General features: G+C 41.1%; 1 protein-coding gene across 5 annotated transcripts in view; it reads right to left on the bottom strand.

Annotated features, from left to right (window-relative positions):
- Positions 1 to 27,403, bottom strand: part of pde4ba (phosphodiesterase 4B, cAMP-specific a) — a 547,072-nt gene that overhangs the window by 96,043 nt on the left and 423,626 nt on the right. For all 5 annotated transcript variants that reach the window (XM_048601743.1, XM_048601742.1, XM_048601745.1 and 2 more), the window contains one exon: positions 9,931 to 9,980. In XM_048601743.1, the coding sequence (XP_048457700.1) occupies positions 9,931 to 9,980 (50 nt within the window). The remainder of the gene's footprint in view (positions 1 to 9,930; positions 9,981 to 27,403) is intronic.

Genomic DNA, 27,403 nt, shown 5'->3' with positions numbered 1-27,403 from the left:
TACCCTCACTTGCCATTAAATAATGCAAAGTTTTTTTCACAATATTACCGAGTGACATTACTCACCAATAGCCTCCTCACTGATACTTAGTTGAGGTTCTGAAAGGACCGCTCAATTCCAGATCTCAGTTCATACTTTGTCTAAACATGAATGAAACAGCTGAATTCCAGACATGTGGTGAGAACGTACGGTCTTTAAAACAGCACTTGATTGTGGTCTTAAGGAATACTTGAAAAATTGAAGTCAGTAGGAATCAGAAGAATAGCTTTCACTGACCAGAATCATAGCTAGCACAACAAATGTGGTTGCGGTTGTTAGAAGTCAATAAATTGAACTCAGGGCATTATGCAATATTTTACTTTATCCATTCGACGTGGATGTTGTTGCAAGACCAGCATTTATTGCCAATCCCTCACGGTCCATGAGAAGGTAGTGGAGAGGTGCAGTTTTGAACTACTAGAGCCCATGTACCGTAAGTAAACCCACAAGGTAGGAGTTCTAGGACTTCAAATCAGAGGCAAGGAAGGGATGGTGATTTATTTCCAAGACAAGATAACGTACAACTTAGAGAACTTGGTGATGGTAGGGTTCTTATATGTTCCTGTCTGTCGTCTTTTAGCTGGTGAAGGTTGCAGGTCTGGAAGATTTTGGAGACAGTTTGGTGAGATGCTAAGGTGCGCCTTGATGATGATACACTCTGCAGTCTTGTTGTGCTAGAGAAGGCAGGAATGAATATCTAAGATGGTGATCTTGTGCATTTTGAAGCATAGTTATCTGAGTTCTGCTTTGCAGGTGGTGGAAAGGTTTTAAGGGGGTCAGAAGGTAGGACTCCCAGCCTCTGATATGTTCTTGTAGCCACAGTATTAATGTGGTTGGGTTGATTAGGTCGCTGGTCAATGATGATCATGGTGGGAGAATTCAGCCATAGTGATCTCATTATAATTCAAAGGGAAGTGCTTAAGCTCTCTGATGGCATGATATTTCACATGAAGAAGAAGACGATGACAAGTATAAGTGGTGAAATGGACAAATGGAAGACTAAAGACAGATAGGGAAAGGTATACTTGTAAAGTAAGTTGGTGTGAGCAGAGATATGTAGGCTTCAGAGGCATATTGAGCATGGTGGTTTAATGGGCATCAGGATGTAGGCAAATGTGCCACTGTACTTGTACTTGACTTTCCTGCCATTTTTTAATTATTAGAATGTTTTTGGCATTGAATTCACAAGACTGGCACCCACCACGTTAGCCTCATAGGTCTTTTGTGTGACAGCAGGAAAGAATATTCGCCTGTAGGTCCTTGCACCACTCGCCTACACATCCAGGCAAGTGTCACTAAAACAAGGCACAGGCTTTGAAACTGTGGATTTCAGAATGTCAGTTTCTTATGTTTTGCTCCCATTGCCAAATTTCATCACATTTGTATGTTTTGAGTGTCCTTTTAAATACTGGAGCAGAACTTGCCTCTTGTAGATTGTTATTATACCCATTGACACTAATTAATTGGGAAATCTTGAAATGAAAGAACTGTCTTGTGTCTGCATTGAAAAAGCCACTGAGAGATATCTGCACTTACTTTCAGGGTACAGCCCACTACCCCCAGTAGCTTGGAAATTTAATCCCCAAATCGTTGAATCACTGTCTTTATATCTGGGGACAAAACAATGAGGTATGCGTTCATTTTTATCAAGATGCCATTACTTTTAAGTGAAGGCACGGTGGAATTGCAGCAATAAATTTTGACATAAATTGCACTGTTACAGCACCCAAATATTGTATTCAGAACATCCCCAAAGTTAGCGGAATTAATTAAATAAATCTGCTAATTTGTGGGATAGTAAGGAATAAATTTACCGCGTAAGTTAAATTAAAAAAAGCCAACTACTTAACTGACCATCAGGAAGGGAAGTTATATTGTCTGGCTAATACATAACTCCAGTACATGCTTTATGGTTGGCCGTCTCTGATATGGCCTAATAAGACACTCATTTAATCAAATAACCAAGAACATCATTCTAGGTGAACAATAAACGTACCCACCCGAGTCTTAACTTCAACACAAGATCAAGCATAAAATTAATTTTGAAATCAACACACTGGCCCTTTAAGGAGGAGAATGATGTTGGCTACTGAGAACAACATATACTTTGCACACTAGTAGAATATTATTTTGCACAGAACATTTAGCCTTTAATGCACCTAAATAATAATGGACAATGAAACTAATACTTATAAATATTAATTAATAAAGATACACTTCACGATAACTTCCCAGATATGAATCATCGCATTGAATATAGGATAGGATAGAATGATTGAATAAACATCTGCTTTACAATAAATTAATAAGTCATTCTGATCTAAAATGACATCATCAGTTTGAACTGACTGTAAGCAATGAAGATAGATTTCCTGCTGATTGCATAAACTATAAACATATATGGAAAGTCCCTCTTGACACTACAGTAGGTAGTTTGAATCCTTTGGTTTGTGCTCTATAAGCACCAGAAATTACATAATATAGTTTACACTTGCAAGAACAAAACAGAACAGATAGATTACTAAATAGCAGGAAATTCCTAGCTTGTTGCATGAAGAACAACAATCCAATAATTCTTTACCAACAACTGTTGCACATTTTGTTTTTGCAACAGTACAGCATATACAATGCGACCAAGACTACATGTAGGTTCCCTCTCCTCATTACAGAATCACATTACAATAATGGTTACATCCATTGCAGTAGGGGTGCTCCCAATTACTAACATGAAAGTTGAGGCAAATGATTTCTTTTTAAGAATAAGATGCAGCAGAAATTTCAAATGCCCTAGAAAAATATGAGCTCAAAATGTTTCGTATCCAGAACAGCAAAATCTGGACTGGAGTTTTCTTTGTACAATGGATGCCTGCAGAAATCCTGACCTGCTCAAATGCACTGTTATTGCTGGGAGGTTAAACGTTTGATGGACTGATTTGGCCCCTTTGAAAGTCTCTGATACTGAGTTCAGTATCGGAGACGTTGAATAGATAGACAGGGCTTACCTGGAGATTTACCATGGAAATTTTATGCCGATTAATACCTGATTAGCCAGCATAGCTGAACCAAGCACCGCAAACTGACACCAAAACCAACATACTGAATCAAACTGTGTCCCTTGATCTAACTGCTTCCACTCCAGTGTGCAACCCCCCCCCCCCCCCCCCCCCGAGTTAACAAAATAGTTGATTGCTGGATCCACACATTCCGTTACAGGTGGTGTTTGATGAAACTTGTGGGTTGGGTGCTTTGATTTTCTCCCCCACACTTGCGCCGTTAGAGGTTGGTCTTTGTCTGGGCCTGTCAGAGATGTTCAAAACTGTTGGAACCTTTGTGGGTGCTTCTTTTCAAGTTTTGGGCAGACTCGGGCAAGAGATTCCCATGCATCAGCAGGGGATATCCACATTTTTAGAGGAGGCTTTAAGATCAACCTTGCAGCATTTCCTCTGCCCTCCAGGTAATTGCTTGTTGTGATAGAACTCACGGCAGAAAATCAGTTTTGAAAGTCTTGTATCACAAATATGGGCAATATGGCCTACTTATTACCGTTAATTGACAGTAACCAGTATCTCGATTCTGGAAATGTTGGCCTCAGAGACGGGGCACTAATAATGAAACATTTATGTCATTGGATTTATAGAGTTTTGTGGAGGCATCACTGGTGATACTTCTCTAAGAATTTAAGAAGTCTCCATGTCTGCAAATTATATAGGAGGACATAATAACACTGAATCCTGTAGCCTGAGAGCTTGGTGCCAGTCTTTGGAGATCCTCTCATCAAACACTCTTTTCTCAAACAGCTGAAGTATGGACTGCTACATGGAGGTTACGTTAAGTCTTATTTTTGACGTCTGCCCTCATGGAAAGGAAGCTTCCAACGTATACGAATTGATCTACATTGTCCAATGACTCATTGTAGATTTTGACAACCAGGGGCAGTGTTGCACAGTGGGAGCAGAGCAGCAGAGGACCTTTGTCTTCTGGATGGTTAGCCTAAGGCCCATTCTCTCATATGCCTCTGTGACTGTATCAACAATGGCTTTGAGCTCGGCTAGAGAGTGGACACACAAACATCAGCTCAGTACTTCAGCTTGATGATAGAGGGTGTGGCGGACTTGATCTCAGACAGGGGGCACTACAGGTTGAATAGTTTCCTGTTCGTGGGTATGGGCTAATACGTTGCAGCGAGGAAGACAGAAACAAGTATCAGTGCAGTGACACAGCCTTGCTTGACCCCAGTCTGCACTCATTGCATCTGTGGTGGATCATTGGTATCACGGTTTGTATATCATTGTGCATAGAACATAGAACAGTACAGGTCCTTCGGCCCACGACGTTGTGCCGAACTTTTACCCTAATCCTAAGGTCTATCTAACCTCCACCCTTACCTTATACAATCATTCATATGCCTATCTAATTGCCGCTTAAATGTCCCTAATGAGGCCAACTCCATTACCCTCTCCGGCAATGATTCCACGTCCTGACCACTCTTTGACTCAAGAACCTACCTCTGACATCTCCCCTATATCTTCCTCCACTCACTTTAAAACCATGTCCCCTTGTAATAGCTATCTCCACCCTAGGAAAAAGTCTCTGGCTATCTATCTATACCTCTGATCATTCTGTACACCTCTATCAAGTCACCTCTCATCCTTCATCGTTCTAAAGAGAAAAGCCCTAGCTCTCTCAACCTTTCCTTGTAAGGCCTTCCCTCCATTCCAGGCAACATCCTGGTAAATCTCCTCTGCACCTTTTCCAACGCTTCCACATCTTTCCTGTAATGAGGTGACCAGAACTGGACACAATACTCCAAATGTGGCCGAACCAGGCTTTTGTATAGCTGGAGCATAACTTCACGGCTCTTGAACTCAATCCTTCTATTAATGAAAGCTAACTCACCATATGCCTTCTTAACTGGGTGGCTGCTTTCAGGGAACGGTGGACATGAACACCAAGATCCCTCTGCTCCTCCACACTGCCAAAAATCTTTCCGTTAACCCTGCATTCTGCTTTCAAGTTTGTCCTTCCAAAATGAATCACCTCACACTTCTGAAGGTTAAACTCCATCTGCCACTTCTCAGCCCAGCTCTGCATCCTATCAATGTCCCTTTGTAACCTAGAACAGCCCTCCGCACTGTCCACAATGCGACCCACCTTCGTATCGTCCGCGAACTTACTAATCCACCCTTCCACTCCTTCATCCAAATCATTTTCAAAAATCACAAATAGAAGAGGACCCAGAACAGATTCTTGTGGTACACCACTCGTAACTGAGCACCATGTTGAATATTTTCCGTCCACTACCACCCTTTGTCTGAGGGTCAGCCAATACTGAATCTAATCTGCTACATTTCCCCCTATCCCATGCCTCCTTACCTTCAGCATGAGCCTACCATGGGGAACCTTATCAAACGCCTTACTTAAATCCATGTATACCACATCCACTGCTCTACCTTCATCCATGTGTTTGGTCACCTCTTCAAAGAATGTGCAGAGGTGGAGAATGGAGTCAAATTTCTGCAACAGCTGAATTTGAGGAGGACACTCCATAATTCCTCCCAGTTGATAGAGTTGAGAGCTTTTGTGAAGTCAAGGAAGGTCACAGAGGTTGTTGCTATCTTCTGAATTTTTCTTGGACAGGGCTTACTGTGAAGATCATATCCACTGTGCCTTTTGAATGATGATATCTGGATTGTGACTCAAGGAGGAGCACTTCAGCCACTTGGGAGGAGGCAACCAAGGAAGATTCTTGGGATGACTTTTCTGTGGTGGATAGCACGGAATCCCCTCTGTTGTTACCGTAAACAATTTTCCATTCTTTTGAGAAATGATCACAATCAGAGGTCACTTGGTATGCTGTCCTCCTTCCAGATGAAATTTACTGATTCACCCATTAACTCTCACTTATTCATTGAGAGACATACAACATTTCAAAACTTAGCAACACAGTAGCTAATACACTAAAAGATGCATGTATTTCCCTTTTCCTTGGGTGGTCCAGCACTCGCTTGCACAGGAACATTCTGTTTCAGTCAGGATAGCTAATGGGCAATTCCATCAGGCGCAGAATATTTCACGGACAGTGGCAATGCCAGCAGCACTGAGCGTTGAAATTAGGTCAGTCTGGTTGTTCTAATGCTTTCCCTCACCCTCAAAGTTAATCAAAATTTTAAATCCTGCTTTCTCCAAAAGCCAGATCATTCACCATTTTATTCTGCTTAATCTTTGCTAACTTCAATTTGCATTGTTTATGCAAATATTAGAAATAACAGTTTAATTTAACTTCTAGCACATTTCTGTGGTCATCAGCATTGAGTTCAATCTCTATTCAGAAATGAAGCTTTTTCATTAGCCTACGCAATATTAAACCTTTGCTGGTCAGGAAGGGCCATAGCTGACTGTAAACAAAATGAAACCTGCCAAACTGCATTGTCTTGATGAAACAGATAACCAAGTGGTTATCAATTTTTAAGCCATTTTGGTCTGTAGAACACATTCATTAGAATAAGATTGTATTAGATATACTTTCACCTCATCAACCCGATTTAGCCTTGAACCTAGATTTTAAAGTGAAAGAACAGTTGTGCTAAAGGTTTGGATCACCCAGTTCTTTTTTAATCAGATAGTATTTGTAAGTTTCTTTGTGTATATGTTGCTAGTGCATTGGATTTCTCAACTTTTTAATTTGCCTTGTTTTTATTGTTGCACTGTTTTTGTAATTTATTTAACAAATCACATTACAGGCGACTCTCTGACTTACACTAACTTCCTAAAAACTGACAAAACAGGAAAAATCTGCTAACAGTGACTTAGCCAGGCAGACACAAGACAAAACACCGGATATGAAGGGAAATGTTACTTTTCCTCTTTTCCTAATCTAATAGGTGTAAATTTATCTCTATCAGTTTTTTTTTGCTGGAAATACACTCCTAAAAGCATTTTTTAAAAAGGATTTAATAGTAAATCTTGCCTTATTTTTTCGTGGACATGTTATATAAAAACTATGTTTTGTAATTTTTGCGTGACACAGGAATAAACAGAAAACCCTACAGGTAGAAAGTTTGTTTTTAGTACTTCTGTATTTTGCCACCAGAACAGGATACAGGAAAGTGCACCCATCTGTGCTCATAACCAGGAAACACTAGGAGAGAAAAACAGATACAGAGCTGGATTTTCCTGCTTTCATGACGTAAAGTTACTGTGATTGAGCCTTGAGTCAACAGCAGCTGACAGGAACAGTGAGCATCTCAGCCCTAACAAATACTGTAACATGCAACTTTGAGAGTGACTCAGCCCAAATACTGTACTTGTGTTTGGTAGCTTTTTCTACATTCACAGCAAGACAATGTTTAACAAACATAAGGTGATATGATTTCTCAATATGATAGCTCATGTTATCAAGGAACTATTCCTTTCCAGCATAGTGGGCAAGTTTACTAATCCATGTAAGATGGATGAGCGTTTCAAGATTGGCCCATTTAATCTCTTTATTTTAAGCGTTCCAAGGGAAAACCTGCCTTAACATCAGTTGTAGCCAATTAAAATCCTGTATTGCTCAAACAAAAGTGGAAAATCCCAGTTGGCAGAAAGAAGGATAAGTACAATGTTTTAAAATCACAAATTTGGGCGGTTTGGTTATTGGAACAAACTGAAGCAAAATTAATTTTAAAATGTAATTAAAACTGATGACGTACTTATTTCATGAATTGATGTCACAGTAATTTAGCTATTCTGTTCTGAAGAAGGGGCACTGAACCCAAAACGTTAACTCTCTTTGTCTTCACGGATGCTGCCAGACCAACTGAGTTTTTCCAGCAATTTGTTTTTGTTCCTCACAGGCGTACTACTGTTACAAGTCTCACACTATTCTCACTGAGCACACACGGACAGCTATTCAACTAAGACAGCCACATCACCCAACTCATCGCAGGACGCTCACTGATGCATTTCTATTTTTCTCATAGAACAAAGTGAAACATAACAGCAGGCAGTTGCAATGAACTGGAATAGGACTACTGCATTTTCATATTTTATCTCCATGGAGGTGACATGCTAGCCATCATGGGAAGGACATTGTTGAAGATATTAGGTCACTGGTGGGGCTGAAGTAATTTATGAATGATGGTGGCCAGAGCATCAAGGGAGTCCATCAATCTGTTTCCTGCATTTTTGCTTCCATCTCTGCCACTTTGCCAGCATGCATTCTGACAGGCAGCCAACCTAGAGTGCTGTAGCCTGGACCAGGTTTGATGCATTCCACAGCAAATGTCCTAAGCCCACAACTGTTTGAGGCTGTCCTCACGGATATTTGCAATCTCCTCATTCAATTGAAGGTTAGCAGCTTTCTGCCACTCATGCTAGAGTCAGTGAGGATCACTAACAGAGGCATATAGAGGTCTACAGCATGGAAACAGGCCCTTCAGCCCAATTTGACCATGCTGCCCATGCTCTTGTACTCTACGTCCCTATTAATAAAGCTGGACACTGTACACTATTAACTGCGCTCTCCACCTTTCCTGCCACCTTCCATTGTCCCTGCACAAATACAATTAGGTCCCTTTGATCCTGCATTCCCAATTGCATTGACTGCTGAAATGGAGATTCATAGTTCATAAATTTTAAACAAATTAAACTTACAAAAAGGTACACGTTTTATATAAATTTTGATTGCAATATGTGTTTACTGGTGGTCCTTAATGGGAGAAACAAGCAGGATGGAACGACTGTACATGAGCCTGAAAAGGTTAATACAGAGGAATGCCAAAAGCACTGCCCACCATGATGATGTCATTTGATTTTGTGGGCAGAACTGTTTAAGATCTCAAAAGGTGTAAGACCAAATATCTGGTCCTTCTCAAAGTCTCTATAACAATATCTATCATATTAATGTAACCTGTAGCTAGCTAGCTGTTAACATTCAATAAATATCTCCTGTTAACTACATGAGTCTCTTCTATTTAGGCCAGGAACTGGTTTATCTTTACCACACTAGACCAAGCATGTCTTGTGGTTTTCTAAACTTGAGGATAATGGCAGCAAAGTTTATCATGAGGAGCGGCTCAAATACTGCACTGAGCTGGCATGCTCAGTCAGTCTGCTGGTGAATTGGGAGGTTTGGTTCAGGTTTTTGTATTGTTTATTAGTTATTACATTAGTTATTACAAGGCAGAAAGAGATTATCTACTTGTATCCTCGTTCTCTTCCAATTCCTGTTGAATTCCATTTTCTCTTGCAGCTGTTCCTCTGATGCTCATCTGATAAATAGTGGGAATGACTGCTCCCTTATAATAGCAAGATTGTGCATCATACCACCACAAACCTTGATACCCACACAACTGGGTACTCCTTAGCTGCAAAGTCATTCAGGGCGTCAGTGGTACACTTGATAATTTTCCCTCTGGCAAGATGGCTCTCATTATAGGCCTGCTGTGCACATATGCATGGATTCCAGACTATAGTCTTGAATGTAACGTGCAAAATGTTGCACTGTTTGTAGCAGCAGCCTGGAAGGAGTGAGATGCATAAAGTTAAGAGCCACAATCACTGAAAGCCACAGTATGGTCCTTGCCTTGCTTTGGACTTCCATTCGTGACTATAGCAGTTGCCAGATAGCTAAGAACTGTGAAGATTTTTGCTCAAGTTGAGGTAAAGATCCTTCATAAATCTGGTCTTCTGCTAAGAAGCCTTCCTTTTCTAGCAGTATGTACTTTTCTGTATGGTCTGTTCATTCTCCCAGTCATATTCAGTTCCAAGAGGAAGACCTGCCACACCATCCATGTCAGGAAGCAATTTATTTGAGCAAAAGCTTCAAAATCAACAAATGTACTTCAGCACTCGGCAGATAATTTTCTGTAAACTATTGAAACATTAGGCAATTAAGAAATGATTTACTACCTGTGAGGCTGATTCTAGGAATGGTTGGTTGACTTGTTGCTGGAGATCTCCTGTGGAAAGAGAGAAACAGAACAAATCAGCCTACCCTCATATCCATGCAGTTGAGTAATGTGGCAGCATTTTAGCCGGATACTAAATATATTTAAAAATTATGAGCAAGTCTTAACAGTAGCGTCAGGTTTGCAACAATTCAGAGAGAAATCAGGGTAAAAAGAAGACAATAATCAATTACAATCAAATTATTTTCAAAAGAATTTCATGAACATTTTGCTAGTTTTTTTTCTCTTTTATTCTGTATTGCTTAAGGTATGATGTTCCGGTATTGGTAGAACACCTTTCAATGTTACCTATGTAATTTGACTATAAAGGACTTGCATAGCAGGTGTAATATGTTTTAGATAAAGAATGAAAACTCAATACAGCATTAACTAAATCATTCAAATATAATGTCCAGTAGTATAGATAACCCTTTTTCATTTTTTGTATTCTTGTGATTCTGAGTAAAGGTACAAAACAGTTCATTGAATACATTGGTCATACTCAAACTCATTTCACATGCAACCCTGCAGTTGGTGGAGAAAGGAGGTTTTCATCCTATAGTTGGAGTGGCACAGTGGGTGAGTGGCTAGCACTGCTGCCTCACAGTGCCAGAGACTCGAGTTCAATTCCAGCCTCGGGCAACTGTCTATGTGGAGTTTGCACATTTTCCCTGTGTCTGAGTGGGTTTCCTCTGGGTGCTCCGGTTTCCTCCCACAGCTGAAAGATGTACAGGTTAAGTGGATTGGCCATGCTAAATTGCCCATTGTGTCCAAGAATGTGTAGGTTAGATGGGTTAACCATGGAAAATGCAGGGTTGCCGGGGGGCGGTGGTGGTGGTGAAGAGTGTCTGGGTGGGATGCTGTTTGGAGAGTCAGTGTCAACTTGTTGGGCCAAATGGTTTATTTCCACACTGTATGGATTCTTTGCTGAATTTTCAAATTAGTACCACTTCTCCTCCCAGAAGGAATGTTCAGTAGGATAGGACTTCTGTACTCTCGTCTGACACCAGTGCTACCCGAAACCCAGTTTATTCATTATACTGTATCCATCACAGCCTCTCTCAATCGTAACATCCCTTATTGTTGCAAGGGCTCCTGGCAGTTTCACTTTCCCTCTCCTGTTTGATGGTCGTGCAACAACCACTACATACCAAACAGCTAACAAAAAGTCAATAAGGAACAATTCAGATGGACCACCCTGCAAAAATCAGACACCAGAAACAACAATAACACATCCTGCCCAAGTGACCCTGCGAAGTTCTAACTAACAAAATTTGAAGAGCTATCTCAAGACTAAACAAGCAATAGCCTGACAAAGTCCTACTGACTAAGTCATAACTTACAGATGATGTACCAAACTCCTACATCATCATCCCTGGCTATGTCTTGCCCCAACTCTAGGACATGGTTTATACAGGTAGTGGCATAATGGAGGACAGTCAAAATGGAGTCCCAGACATTGACTTCAGATCTCACAAAATTTCATGTCATTAAATCAAAACATGGATTGTTTGTCCTCAGTCATTTGATGAATAAGTACTCTTTTATGTTGAGCAATACTTGAAAGAAGAATTGAAGGTAGTGCATTCCATGCCTTTACTGTCTGGGAAACTTGAATGCACCACAACTGACTGAGCTGGCCAAGAACTGAAGAACATATCTGCCAGTGATATCAATCATCATTTACATAGCAGTAACCTGCTCACTGAAACTGTTTTATAAGGTCCTGACTTCATTACAGCCTGAAACCCCCATTATCAATATCCTGAGGTTGCCATTGACCAGAAACTGCGCTATGGCTGCTACAGCAGGTCAGAGACTGGGAATTCAGCAGTAAGTAACTCAGTTCACAACTCCCAATGCCTGTTCACCATGTACAACAGATCAGAAGTCTGCTGAAATACTTTCAATTTGCCTGGCTGTTGAGAAGCACAATATCATCCAGGAAAAAGCAGCTCAATTGATTGACACCATATCTATCAACTTGAACATTCACGTTCTCTGCTGCAGTTTTAGAAGTATAGTGAACCATCACTAAAATGTACTTGAAGCTACAGGGTAAGCATTCTGTGACAGCCCCTTTCAAACATACAACCTCCACCTCCTAAAAGAATGAGGCTGCATACAGACTGGAAGACCATCACTTTTAGGGTCCCCTCCAAATCACACAACATCCTGACTTGTAACTGCCAGACTACCATTCCTTCATTGTTACTGTGTCAAAAATCTAATAGCACGGAAAGTGCACCTGTAATACATGGATTGCAGCTATTCAACGAGGCAAATCATCAACATTTCTCAAGGGCCACTTGCAATGGGGAACAAATGCTGGTCTTGCCAGCAACATGCACATCCTGTAAGTATTAAATTGCTTAAAATTAAGATATTATCTTTGTGAAAATTCTAAATATTCTCAGAACATTCTTTTATTACTCCCTTCCTCAGGACTGCATCAATCTTGTGATTTGAACATCTGATTTTCCCTTTCTTGACATTCATGAGTACTTTTGCTTCTTTCCCCTGTCTGAAGGGCCTGTTTCCATGCTGTACATCTCTATGACTCTAAGTGAATGAATGTTATGTACACCAATAATTAAGTTACCTGGCACATATCTTTATGTCATTGTCTTATAGTCTGAATTCTTCTTGTATTATCAGTTTTATGCAGCATTGCAATTTATTATGAGGCTGTTGGTTAGTTTTTGCTGTTCTACTAGCCATAGGATGTTGACATAACTTTATCATATGTCCTCCTAATTCAGGAAGATAGAATTTCCAAAGCCTTTGTTTCAAGTTCTTCACAAAATATCAACACAATTACAGATTGGAAAGAGGTGTGGTACACAAAGTACACAGACATACCTATGGAAAAATATACAGTGGAGTAGCATTAAAAAGAATGAAGTTATGCCAGTTTATGAGATAACAAGGTGTAGACCTGGATGAACACAGCAGGCCAAGCAGCATCAGAGTAGCAGGAAGGCTGACGTTTTGGGCCTAGACCCTTCTTCAGAAAATTTACCCAGTTTATGCTGGGTGTTGTCACTGAGCTTGGAAAGTGTGTGGAGTTCAAACAGGTTATTTATCAGAAGCCTAAAGCATAGAGACATGGCTTCACATGGAGACCTTGAGCTGAATCTTGTCATATTTTGGTCAAATGTCAATTTATTTGAGTTTCACTCTGCAAGGCCTGGGATTTCTCACAGTATTGTACCAACCTTTCTGAATTAAATACCTATCCTGTCTCTATATTGTTCCACATGTCTGATGCTAGCCCAATTCTATTAGGGGCAGCACAGTGTGTCAGTGATTACCACTGTTGTGTCACAGCACAAGGAACCTAGTTTCAACTTCAGCCTTAGATCTGTGTGGAGTTTGCACATTCTCCCCATTCCTGTGTGGGTTTTCTCCAGGTGCTCCAGTTTCCCTTCACAGTCCAAAGATGTACAGCTTAGGTGGCCTGGCTGTGTTAAATTGCTCCGTAGTGTCCATGGATATGCAGGCTAGATAGATTAGCTATGGTATATGTGGGATTACAGTGATAGCATGGAGAGCGGGATGCTCTTTGGAGAGTCAGTGCAGACTCATGGGCCGAATGGCCTCTACTTTCGCTGTAGGGATTCTGTGATTCTACTCAATCACTGTACTGGGAATAACTTGCCACTCGCTAGATAGCAGAATTCAGAGTGTGTATTCCACAGTTTTCTAGAATAATACTTCATGGATCCCTAACCAAGGATCAGGCTATTTTGGATCTGTACAATAACGCAGGTTTAATAAATATCACAGAATAAAAGATTCCCTAGGAAGTATGATGTGACAGTGACCGTAACATGATGAAATTTAGCTTTTGGTTTGAGGGGGGGAAAATATGGCTCAGCAACAATTTGCTAAACTTAAATGATGGTAATAGCAAAGGAATATGGGCAGGACTAGTTGGGGTCAGTCACAGAGATCTACAGCACACAAAAAGGCCATTCGGCCCACTGAGTTTATGCCTATCAAAAAATGTACCAAACTATTCTATTCATATTTTCCTGTAGCTTTTCCATAGCCTTGTATGTCTTGGCATCACAAGTATGCATCTAAATACTTCTCTAGAGATTTGGGAAAATAGTTTAGCAGCTAAGATGGTTGAGAAACAATGGCAGATGTGTAACGAAATTGTTTATAGCTCACAAAAAAATGTATCCAAGTGAGAAAGGAGGATTCTAGGTAGGGGATAAGCCAACATGGTCACGTCTTACCAAAGTCTCACGCTTGTTTAAATATGTTCAGAATGCCATTACATCTGTTTACTTGTATCTCCATATTGCACTTTGAGTTCAGGCATTCAATACAGTGGTAGTAACATGTAACATAGTGTCCTCAGTCCTCAACTTATCTCTACAAGGACTAAGAATTGGTCAACCCCACCAGTCCTGTCAGAGGAGATGCATCTGTGACAGGTATCTTTGTATGATTGAGCTAGAAAAAGAAATGGAAGTTAGAACCTCTGCATTTTGATTGGGACAGAGATTATGTCATGCAGCAAGTCACTGTAGTTAAAAAACTGACCCAGGTGACTAACTGGGCTGGTTTTGAAAGCGTGAGGAGTCCCAGTGGAATTCTCCAAGGAGGTTTTTAAGCCCTTGCTGGCCTGGGTTTCTCTCTATTTTATTGCAGCAAGGGACAAGGATGTAGGATGGTTCTAAGCCACAAATGCCATTATGATATGAGAGGCAGGACTGCTGGGACCAGCTGGTCTTTTACTGCCTGTGCGTTTCATATTGTGGCATTATCAAATTGATGTCAGAGCATGAGTAAATAAAGCTTCTTACATTTTGGTCAAGTGTTTCCTGACAGTGAATATTAAAGAGGAACCAAATAACCAGTTTGCTAGGAATGGGATGATTAGTGGAGTTAGCCAGTGAGTTGGGATTACAGCCTCCGATGCTACTGAGGTAATTATGCATTTAAGCTAATTTTGAATAATTAAACTTTGGAGCAGTATGGACAGCAAATTAAGACTTATGGTTGTAATTTAGTTGCTGAGGATTTTACAAGCTATTAGCAAGCTGATAGTTCTCTGGAGAGTCTTTGAAAATTATTGATTTCATTATCTGGCAGATGCTATCTACTTATCCACAGCCAAATGTTTGTTCAGGGCAGCGGGGCACCTTGATTTCCTCAACCAACCCAAGCACATTGTGACTCTGCCACTCTATTTCCATATTGCACGTTTGAAAGTAACTTGCTTTTTAAATGCCCTCCGGAATTCTCTGAAAAATTGCTATTAGGAGTAATGAGGCCAAATTATTCATATGATTCCTTCATTGTATTTATCTCCTTCCCTCCTTTTCTTATGGGCCAGGAACAGGTTGATGCTGAACTCTCCAAAGCAGTGCATCCAGGAGTTCTGAAACTAATTGTAGTACTGCCTTAGCACTGTGCCTGAGAATATCTTATTCAGCACAGTCCAAGACTTGACATTGCCGAATGTCATGGATCCACATTTGGACGGGTATTAATAAATGGAACCACCAGCACAACTATTTTTAAATCAAATCTGCACTTTAGACTCAAACTGGAGTCTGATTTCTTGCAATATTGTTGAGACTGACACTCCAGTATAAACTCCATTTTTTTTTTCTTTCTAATGGAGTGTTGAGCAAAAACAAACTTTTGGTACATTTCTGAAGTCCCTAAACTTCTTGGCATTGGTGGTAGGACAATCAGCAGCAAGACATGAAGTTTGTTGAGTGGGAGGGCAGCGGGTCTACTACACTATGCTCCAACTATGTCTATTTATTTATACCTACCACAAAGAGGATAATGGCAGGCAGAAGTTAACACCTCCTTGAAATAAACTTCCGTCACATTCCTATTACTACCACCGTTTTACCAGTGGCTGTGAAGTATAGAACAGGTGCTGGAAAAAGGGTGGGAAGATCTCCTACTCTGCTTCTGCATGCAAACATTGAACTTAAACGTATACTTAACTCGATGTTACCATCAAAATCAGGAATTCTCCAAGTGGAGCTTCAGGTCTGCAAATCCTCATCTGATAGACATCTCATCTGAAGGACATCTAGTTGCTGAGAAATACCACCTGCAGTCTTCGATGACAGATTTCAGATGAGCCAATTTGTAGTTTACCACTGTGAATATCTGGTTACTGACGCTTTTTTTTAATTCTTTCATGGGCCGTTTGTGTCACTGACATGGCCAGCATTTGTTACCCGCTTTAAATTTCCTTTAACTGAATGGATTTTGAGGCCATTTAAGAAGCCAGTTAAGAGTTAAAAACTTTGCTGGAGATCTGGAGTCTTATATAGGCCAGACCTGGTAAGGATGGCAGATTTCTTCCCCTAAAGGACATTAGTAAACCAGATACGTCTTTACAACAATCAACAGTAATTTCATTGTCAACATAACTGAGAAAAAAACTTTATATTACAGATTTAGTAATTGAATTTCCATTCAACCATCTATAATCCTGAAAATGTATAGTGAAAGTTGGGCATTCAACGGCAATGTGGCTGAGAAATGAAGTTTCATTAACTCATGTATTCTTTCTGATGTGATTGTTCTTTTCCTATAGTCATTTATAGATTGGTAACCTATATATTTTATGATGCTTGCCATCATTATATAATTGAGCATTACCTTCCACAGAGCACGAACAGAAGCAGTGATATGACTTTGACTTTACTGGGAATTTATAATTGAAAGTTTTGTCTAGAACTTGGACAATGTGTTATCTATGCCCTGTAATTGAAAAAGATTAATGAACTCCCAAATAATCAGCATATACCCAGTGCTTGCAGCACCTCCCTGTTCAATCTTATTTTGTGTGTTTCTTGTCTTCTACATTTATGTTGATGAATTCCACATGTGTATTTCTCTACTATCAATATCCTGACAATTACCTTTGATGAAAAACTGAGCTGAACCAATCATATGTATACTGCAGGTACAAAAGGAAGTTAGAGACTGGGAATTCTGCATGGACCAACTCATCTCCTGATTCTCCAAAGCCTCTCCACCACGTACAAGGCAAAATCAGCAGCATGATTGAATACTCTCCATTTTATTAGATAAGTGCAGCTCCAACAACACCCAGCGAACAAGACACCAACCAGGATAAAGCAGCCGTCTTCATCAGCATCCAATCTACACCTTAAACATTCACTCCTTCCACCACCAAAGTGCATTGTAGCAACTCACTAAGATTCCTTTGACAGTCTCTTGCAAACACATGGTCCCTACTAACTAAAAGCACAAAGGCATCAGATGCACAGGAACCATCTGCAAGCTCCACTCCAAGATGCTCACCAGTCTGGCTTGGACGGACAATCACTGTTCCTTCACTACCATTGTGTTCCAGAATTCCTTTCCTAACATTCTTCTGGATGTCTGTATATCCACCGCAACTCCACTTCTCATTAATGTTTCCTGTGAACCTGCACCACACACTCCCTCCACTCTCTGATTACCAGCCCAAAGTACACAATTCACCTGGAGGACATGCCCCGGCAGAGTCTGGGCTTCCTGTACATAGACCTGCTGGCCAAGCAACAGTCAATGATCTGCATTCTAGGTTTTCTGTTCTGCAGAATGTGTGGCACCTGGCCAGTGGCATCCACATCACGTGAAAGAATTTTAAAAGAATTCCTCAATTTCATCCTATGCAGCTCAAACAGTAATCATCTCAGGAGCTTGCCCATTCAAACTTCATGATGAATTTCCCAGCAAAAGGACTTTCACACTCATTCAACCCATCGTTAATCTACTAACATCATCAAATTTGAAACATAGTTCTTGCAAAATACTGTGTAGATGCTTCTCAACGTTCAACTGCGTTTCTTCACTCTCATGCACCAAATGATACCAGCCCACTCCTTTTGCAATCTCAGAGTGTACAGATGAATCCACAATGGAGCTGCTGCACAATTATTAAAATAACACTCCTGAGAATCTCAACAAATACTGGAAAATTCTAAACAAGCACCCAGGATGCGAAGTGATTTAGCATTTCCAGATGCAAGAAAGTATTCCATAAAACCATAAGCCAAAGAGAAGACTATCTGATCACTATTATTGCACTAAATAATTTTACGAAGGCAACATCCAGATGATTAAACAAATCATGTCAGAAATTGTATTCTCATTTGCATGTTTATTTTCACTCTCTGAGAAAACAAGCTTCCTCACAATGTGGTGAAGTGTGCCCTCTACAGTACCAGCTTTCTGAAGCAAATACACTCTGCTGCAAAATGAAAGAAGTTACTCATGCTTTTCTAGGTTTCACCTTTGCTCTACTTATGCCATGATTTTAACCAAACCCACTAATAGCAATGGGTGGCTAGAGTTACAGCTTATACCCAGCTTAATTTCTCTCCAGGTGGTTCTGTTAAAACTAAAGCTTCAGCAGTCTTCTTTCGCCAGGCTGCAATTTCACATTCACCAGTAGTTGTTCAGTATTTGGCTCTCATGCGAATTTGGACAGAGAGGTGTGATAGGCTATTTCACAAAAGGTTGCATCACAACCAAACCCAGTCCTGTCCTGGTTAGATATCCACAGATCTACACTTTCCAGCAGCAATAACTGGATTGTGCAAATTGTACCTTTATCACTCATTGATGTTTGAACCAATTTTAATGCCCCCTAATACTGCCCTGCTTGTGGTGAAGTAACTGATCAAACCTGAGTCTCACTGTCTGGACTAGCTAAGCCACCAAGAGAACTCTGATCATTGTTTCTTACGGACTATGCTGTAACGGTAATGTGGTTGATTCTTCTGGACAATTAAGGATGGACAATAAAGGCTGGTCTAGCCGAACAAAAATACAAAAGAAAGTACAGCACAGGGACATGCTCTTCAGCCCTCCAAGCCTGTGCCAATCATCATGTCCTAGCTAAACTAAAAAACAAACCTTCTGCCCTTATTCGGTCCATATCCCTCTATTCCCTCCCTATTCATGTAACCATCCAGATGCCTCTTAAATGTTGCCAATGTACCTACTTCCACCACCTCTCCTGGCAGTGCATTCCAGGCTCCTACCACTCTCTGTGTGAAAGACTTCCCTCACACATCTCCCTTAAACTTTCCCCATCTCACCTTGAACCTTCACTCCCTTGTAATTGAAACTTCAACCCTGGGAAAATGCCTCTGACTATCCAGCCTATCTATGCCTCTCAATTTTGTAGCCCTCTATCAGATCTTCTCATCTGCCGTCTTTCCAGTGACAACAATCCTAGTCTTTTTAATCTTTCCTCATAGTCAATGCCCTTGAGACTGGGCAACATCCTGGTGAACATTCTCTGCACTCTCTCCAAAGCTTCCACATCCTTCTGGTAGTGTGGTGAACAAAACTGCACACAGTACACCAAATGCGGCCTTACAAGGGTTTATATAGCTGCAACATGGTTTGCCAACTCTTGTACTCCATGCCCTGGCCAATGAAGGCAAGAATGCCATATGCCTTCTTAATCACCTTGGCCACCTGTATTGCCACTTTTAGGGAACTGTGGTTCTACATGCCCAGATCCATCTGTATGTTAATGTTCCTAAGGGTTCTGCCATTTATAATATAATTCACACCTAAACTTGATCCTCCAAAATGCATCATCTCACATTTGTCTGGATAAATTCCATCTGCCATTTCTGTGCCCAAGTCACCAATCTATATCCTGTTGCATCCTTTCATAATCATCAGTACTATCAGCAACTCCACCAATCTTCATGTCATCTGCAAACTTGCTATTCAGACCACCCACATTTTCCTCACGATCATTTATATATACTGCAAACAGAGGACTTAAGGAAGGGTCACCAGACCTGAAACGTTAACTCTGTTTTTTCCTTCACAGATGTGGCCAGACCTGCTGAGCTTTTACAGCAACTTTGTTTTTGTTATCTCCAAGAGCTTCCCCACTACATACTTCAGGGTCACTGGCCTATGATTTCCTGGATTATCCCTGCTTATTTTCTTAAACAAGGGAACAATATTAGCTAATCTCCAGTCCTCTGGAATCTCACCTGTGGTCAAAGATGTGAAGATATCTGCTAATGCCCCAGTTATTTCCTCCCTTGCCTCTCACAGAAACCTGGGATAGATCCCATCTGGCCCTGGGAATTTGTCTACATTAATGCAATTTAGGATACCCAAAACATCCTCCTTCAATATACTGACATTCTCTAGAATATTCACACACTCAGCCCTGATCTCCTTGATGAATACCAATACAAAGTACTCATTGAGGATCTCTCTGACATCCTTTGGCTCAATGCATAACTCCCCTCCTTTGTCCTTGACTGGGCCTACTCTTTCCCTTGCTACCCTCTTTCTTCTAATATATGCATAAAAGCTTTAGGATTCTCCTTGAGCCTGTTTGTTAAAGATATTTCATATCCTCTTTTAGCCTTCCTAATTCTGCATTTAAGTTCCTTCCTAATTTTTCTGTACTCGTCAAGGGCTTTGTCAGGTTGTAGCTGCCTAGACCTATCATATGCTTCCTTTTTCCTTTTGACTAAGCTTACAATTTCCTTTGTCTTCCATTCTTCCTGAATTCTGCCATTCCTATCCTTCAGTTTTGCAGGGACATGCATGTCCTGCACTTTAATCAACTGGTTTTTAAAAGCCTCCCACATGCCAGACATAGATTTGCCCTCCAATAACTGCTCCCAATCCAGATTCCCCAGTTCCTGCCCAGTCTGGATGTAACTGGCCCTTGCCAAATTAAGCACCCTCACCTGAGGGCCACTTGTGTCCTTTTCCATGACTACTCGAAATTTTATAGAGTCACTTAATCCAAAATGCTCTCCTACTGAAACATTGATCACCTGTCCTGGCTCATTCCCGAGTTATTAAGTCTAATATGGCCTCTTCTCTGGTTGGATTGGCCACATACTGTCTCAAAAAGCCCTCCTGGACACATCTAACAAATCGCTCTCCATCTGAGCCCCTGGCTCTAAGGGAGTCCCAGTCAATAAGAGAAAAGTTGAAGTCAGTCACCACGACTACCCTGCTTTTTCACACCTTTTCAGATTCTGACTATATATCTGCTCCTCTGTTTCCCGTGGGCTGTTGGGAGGTCTATAGAAAATTCCCAACATTGTGATTTCACCTTTCCTATTCCTGAGCTCCACCCATGATGCCTCACTGCAAGATCCCTCCAAGGTGTCCTCCCTCAACACAGCTGCGATGTGATCCCTAATCAGCAATGCAACCCCCACCCCCTTTTGTTTTCCTTTCCGTCCTGTCTAAAACAGCAAATGGAATCTTAAGCTGCTAGTCCTGTCCCTCCTTTAACCATGTCTCCGTAATCGTCATAATAACATCATAATTCCATGCAGTAATCCATGCTCTTAGTCCATCTGCCTTACCTGTTATAATTCTTGTATTGAAGTAAATGCACTCCAGACCTCCAGCTCCTCTGAGCCCTGCAACTTCCCTCTGCCTGCTCTTACTCTGCGCTCTGCATATCTCAGTTTCTCTTTTGTCCCCAGTCCCTGTACTTACTGGCCTATTGTTCCGGGTCCCAACACCCTGCCACACTAGTTTAAACCCTCCCGAAGATGCAGGCATCCCGTAAATGAATCAAAAAAAGAAAAAAAAAAATCAAAGGTCAATACATTGTCTGTTGCTCAAGAGCATTCCAACATCAATATTTTGTGAATGCACAACTTACAATTAAAACAGCATTTAGAAGGTTAGCGCAGTGTTACCTAATCACATTTCTCTCATTTGGACAGAATATACAAGCTTAACTTAAAGCATCTTTACCTGGGTACAAGTCTGTTGTGATTCATGATACCATGGGAATAGATTTTAAGATGAGAAGAGTAAGGTGAAAACAAATGTGATACTGAGCTCCAGTTTTCCTAAGATATCAGATATTAATCTGCCAGGATCCAGGACAAAGAGACTACATAAAACAGCATGAGGGTAGACAAAACTTCATTGAACTGTGAGAGTGGCAAAGACTTCATTGAACAGGTGGAGGAGTGGGCTGTGCTCAGTCCACGGACTGACTGTGTTTAGAGGAAAAATGGAGGTAAATAATTAGGTAGTGAATATTTTGTTATTTTTCAAAACATATGTAATTTATTTATAAATGTAAGGTTTATAATCAATAGCAAAAGTTGCACAATGTTTATTAATTACATCGGTCTTTAAACTAAATCACTGAGGGTGGGTTCAGCTGTATGGGAAATTATGGAAAAGGTTAAGATGGGATGGGGGGATGCTTAGTAGAGGTTATTAAAGTTTCCAGAACAACCAAGCTCAGAGAGTGTAGAAAACGTCAGGACACTAACTTCAGGCACAGCAGATGAGGGGTCAACTATGAGAAGGGGGGCAGTCAACACAGGGCTGAGGGGTGTTGCACTTAAATACAGGTAGTGTACAAAACAAGGTAAATAAGCTTGTAGTGCAGATTGAATTTGGCAGATACAATGCTGTGGTATCACAGAGATGCAGCTGCAAGGGGATCAGGGCTGAAAACTAAATATCCAAGGATACACATCCGATCGAAAGGACAGGCAGATGGGCAGACAGGGTGGTGTTGCCTTGTTGGTAGAAATAAAATTAAATCAATAGAGTCAGAAGGGTTAGAATCTTTGCATGTAGGGTTGAGGAACCGCAAAGGAAAGAAATCCCTGATGGGAGTTGTGTACAGGCCTCCTAGATGTAATCTGGAATGTTTGGAAGAAAATAAATGAGGAGATAGAAAAGGGATGTAAGAAAGACTCTACTACAATAAACATAGGGACTTTAATTTGCAGGTGCACTGGGAAAATCAAATTGGTAGTGAATCTCAAGAAACAATTTGTAGAATATCTACATTTTTTGGAGCAGCTTGTAGTAGAGCCCACTAGGGAACAGGCAATTCTGGATTTGGTAACGTGTAATGAGGTACACTTGATTAGGGAGCTTAAGGTGAAGAAAGCTCTAGGGGGCTGTGACCATAATATGAAAGAAACTACGCTGTAGTTTGAGAGGGAGAAGCTGGAATCAGATGTAACAGTATTACAATTGAGTATAGGTAATTCCAAAGACATGAGGGAAGAGGCGGTCAGAGGTGATTAGAAGGGAAGCCTAGCAGGGAAGACAGTACAGCAGCAATGGTAGGAGTTTCTGGGGCTAATTCAGGAGGCACAGAAATTAATCCCAAGAAGAATATACTGAGGGGAGGATGAGGCAACCTTGGCCGACAAGGCAAGTCAGGATCAGTATAAAAGCAAAAGCATACAATGTGGTGAAGATCAGTGGGAAGCCAGAGGATCGAGAAGCCTTTAAAAAGCAGCAGAGGATAAAAAGCAATAAGCAGGAGGGGGAGAAGAAGATAAAATATGAGTGTAAGTTGGCTAGTAATATAAAAGAAGATCGCAAGTGTTTTTTTAAATATCTAAAATGTAAAAGAGAGGCAAGAGAGGACATTGGACCACCAGAAAATAAGGCTAGGGAGGTAGTAATGGGGAACAAAGAAATGGTGGAGAAACTGGTTAGGTGCTTTGCATCACAGTGGAAGATATGAGTAGCATACCAGAACAACAAGAGAATCAGGGGGCAGAGCTGAGTGTAGTGACCATCATTAAAGAGAAGATGCTGGGGAACCTGAAAGGTCTGAAGGTGGATAAAACACACAGACCAGATAGACAACCACCCTACAGTTATGAAGGAGATAGCTGAGGACATTGTAGAGGCATTGGTGGTGATCTTCAAGGAATTACTAGAGTCAGGGAAGGTCCCAGAGGACTGGAAAATGGTGAGTGTAACACTCTTGTTTAAGAAGGGAGGCAGGTAGAAGACAGGAAACTCTAGGTAGGTTAGTCTGATCTGCATTGCTGGTAAAATTTGACAATCCATAATTAAGGATGGAAGTACATTGTAAAATAGGGTGGAATCAGCACAGCTTCATCAAGGGGAGGTCATGCCTGACAAATCTGCTGGAATTCTTTGAGGAGACAATGAACAAGCTAAACAAAGGAGAGCCAGTGGATGTGATCTATTTGAATTTCCAGAAGGCATTTGACAAGGTGCCACATAGAAGGCTGCTAAATAAGTTTGAAGCCCATGGTGTTAGGGGCAAGATACTGGCATGGATAGAGGATTGGCTGACTGGCAGAAGGCACAGAATAGAGATACAGCAGTCTTTTTCAGGATTGCAGCCATTGACCAGTCATGTTCCGCAGGTGTCCATGTTAGGACTACAACTATTCGTGTTATATATTACCAATCTGGATGAAGGAACAGACGGCATTGTTTCTAAGTTTGTAAATGACACAAAGATAGATGGAGGGACAGTATATTGAGGAAACAGGGAGGCTGCAGAGGACTTGGAAAGGTTAGGAGAGTGGGCAAAGAAGTGGCAGGTGGAATGCAGTGTGGGAAAATCTGAAGTTATGCACTATGGTAGGAAGAATAGAGGTGCAGACTATTTTCTACAAAGAAAGGTTTTGGAAATCTGAGGCACAAACAGACTTGGGAGTCCTCATTCAGGATTCTCTTTAAGTTAACATGCAGGTTCAGATGGTGGTTAGGAAAGCATTGTTAGCATTCATTTCAAGATGAAGAGTACAAGAGCAGAAATGTACTGCTGAGGCTGTATAATGCTCTGGTCAGACCGCATTTGGAACACTGTGAGCAGTTTTAGGCCCCGGAACAATGGACGGATGTGCTGGCGTCAGAGGAGGTTTACAAGAATAATCCCAGGAATGACGGGCTTATGACATGAGGAGCTGAGTTGCTGAAGTTTAGAAGAATGAGGGGAAACCTGATTGAAACTTACAGAATCCTGAGAGGGCTGGACCAGATGTTTCCACTGGTCAGAGAGACTAGGACCAGAAGGCACAACCTCAGAGTGAAGGGACGACCCTTTAGAACTGAGATGAAGAGGAGTTGTTTCACTCAAAGGGTGGATACTCTGTGGATTTCATTGCCATTGAAAGCTATGGAGGCCAAGTCATTGCGTGTCTTTAAGACATGCTGTTGATTGGTAAGGGGATCAAGGGTTACAGGGAGAAGGCAGGAGAATGGGGTTGAGAAATATATCAACCATGATCGAATCGTGGAGCAGACTCAATGGGACAAATGGCTTAATGCTGTTCCAGTGTCTTATGGTTTAATTATACGTAATTATCAACATATAATAAAGCTGTCAATGGAGGTGTTATATTGCAACTGCAAATTCCAGGGTACGAAATGGACGCCAGAGTGATTCAGGGCAATCATATCTGTAGTAAGTATACATGGCTCGAAAAGCTTCGGCTCAGAGTCAATGATTTGGAAGCCAGGCTACAAACACTACACCACACTGATATATTGTTAAGTTACTTGGGCCCTTCTAGAATTCAGTCACACTTCTCCAACAAATTCACCACCCTCTGACTAAAGAAATTCCTCCTTATTTCAGTTATAAAGGGTTGCCCTTCACTCTGAGGCTGTGCCCTCAGGACCTAGTCTTTCCTACTATCAGAAACCTCTTCTGCAAATCCACCACATCCAGTCTTCTCAGGTTTGTCTAAGTTTCAATCAGTCTCTTCCCCACCTCCTCCCCGATCCTTCTAAACTAAATAGCCTACAACTTCTGATTCAGTCCATGATCAGGGACAAGAAGGTATGAAGCAGATTTAAGAACACAAGAAATAGGAGGAGGAGTAAGCCATTCAACCCTTTGAGCCTGCTGCACCATTCAATCAGATTGTGACATGGCTGTCTTTCACTTAACACCATTTTCCTTCACTATCCTCGTACGCATGAGGTCTTTAATATGTAGAAATCTAGCAATCAATCTCAGTCTTGAATGTGCTGTAGGACTTAGCCTCCAGCCATCCGGATACAGAATTCTGAAGATTTACTGCCTTCTGAGTAAAGAAATTCCTCATCTCAGTTCTAAATGGCCTGTCTCTTATTCTAAGTCCATATCCCTTGGTTCTAGACTCATGTGCCAGGGAATATGTCCATCTGACATCTACCCTGTCAAGCCCTTCAATAATTTTAAATGTTTCAATGAGATCATGTCACATTCTTCAAAACTCCAGATAATATAGATCCAATCTCTAGGTTCAATCTTTCCTCATGGAAATCTGCATCCCAGGAATTAATTTGGTAAACTTTTGTTTTAATCCCTTTTTGCCATCAATCCTTAGTTGAGGATACTCAGAATGTGCCAGGCTCCATATAATTGTTGTAAGACATCTTTACTAACATGTTCAAGTCCTTTTGTAAAAAGGCCAACATAATGTTTGCTTTCTTGATTGCTTACTGTACCTACATGTTAAAATTTTAGTATTTATGGAGGAGGAAAGCTAATGTCCATTTGAATTTCAACACATCCTGGCCTTCACCAATGAATAAATATTCTGTATCTTTTTATTTTTCCTCTCAAAGTGAATAATCATCACATTTCTCCAAATTGTTTTCCATTTGCCACATTCAGAGTCATGCAGCACGGAAACAGACCCTTCAGTCCAACTCATTTGTGCCTACCAGACATGCCAATTTGCCTGGTCCTGTTTGCCAGCATTTGGCCCATATCCCTCTAAATCCTTCCTATTCATATACCCATCCAGATGCATTTTAAATGCTGTAGTTGTACCTGTCTCCACCACCTTCTCAGGCAGCTTGTTCCATACACGCACCACCTGCTGTGTGAAAATGTTACCGCTCAGATCCTTTTAAATCTTTTTCTTCTCACCTTAAACCTATGCCCCTTGTTTCGGACTCCCCCACACTAGGAAAAAGACCTTGGCTATTCACTCTTTCCATGCCCCTCATGATTTATAAACCTCTATAAGATGACCCCTCAGCCTCTGACGCTCCAGGGAAAAAAGCCCCAGGCTATTCATCCCCTCCCTATGGCTCAAACCCTCCAGTCCCTGCAGCATCCTTTTAAATGTTTTCTGCATCCTTTCAAGTTTAACAACATCCTTCCTACAGAAGGGCATATAGAAATGTACACATTATTCTAGAAGTGGCCTCAAAAATGTCCTGTACAGCTGCAACATGATGTCCCAACTCCTTTACTCAATGTTCTGACCAATGAAGGCAAAGTGAGCCAAACGCCTTCTTCACCACCCTATCTCGCTGTGACTCCACTTTCAAGGAAGTATGCACCTACACCCCTAGGTCTCTTTGTTTGGAAATTCTCCCCAGGGTCCTGCCATTAATTGTACAAGTCCTGTCCTGGTTTGCCTTACCAAAACACAACACCTCACATTCATCTAAATTAAACTCCATCTGACACGCCTCAGCCCATTGGCCCAACCGATCAAGGTCCTGTTGTACTCCGAGATAATCTTCTTCACTACTTGCCCATTCACGCAGCATCTCCAAATCTCGTGTACTCTCCTCACAAATATGGGGATCAAGAAAGTAGAAGAGGAGGAATCTCAGTCTCTGCGGTGTCCAAAAGTCTAAGGTGCTTGCAAATTGTATTGTTGAAA

This window comes from Rhincodon typus, chromosome 10 (genome assembly GCF_021869965.1).
Source record: "Rhincodon typus isolate 14 chromosome 10, sRhiTyp1.1, whole genome shotgun sequence".
Lineage (NCBI taxonomy): Eukaryota > Metazoa > Chordata > Chondrichthyes > Orectolobiformes > Rhincodontidae > Rhincodon > Rhincodon typus.
This window is presented reverse-complemented; position numbering and strand designations above follow the sequence as displayed.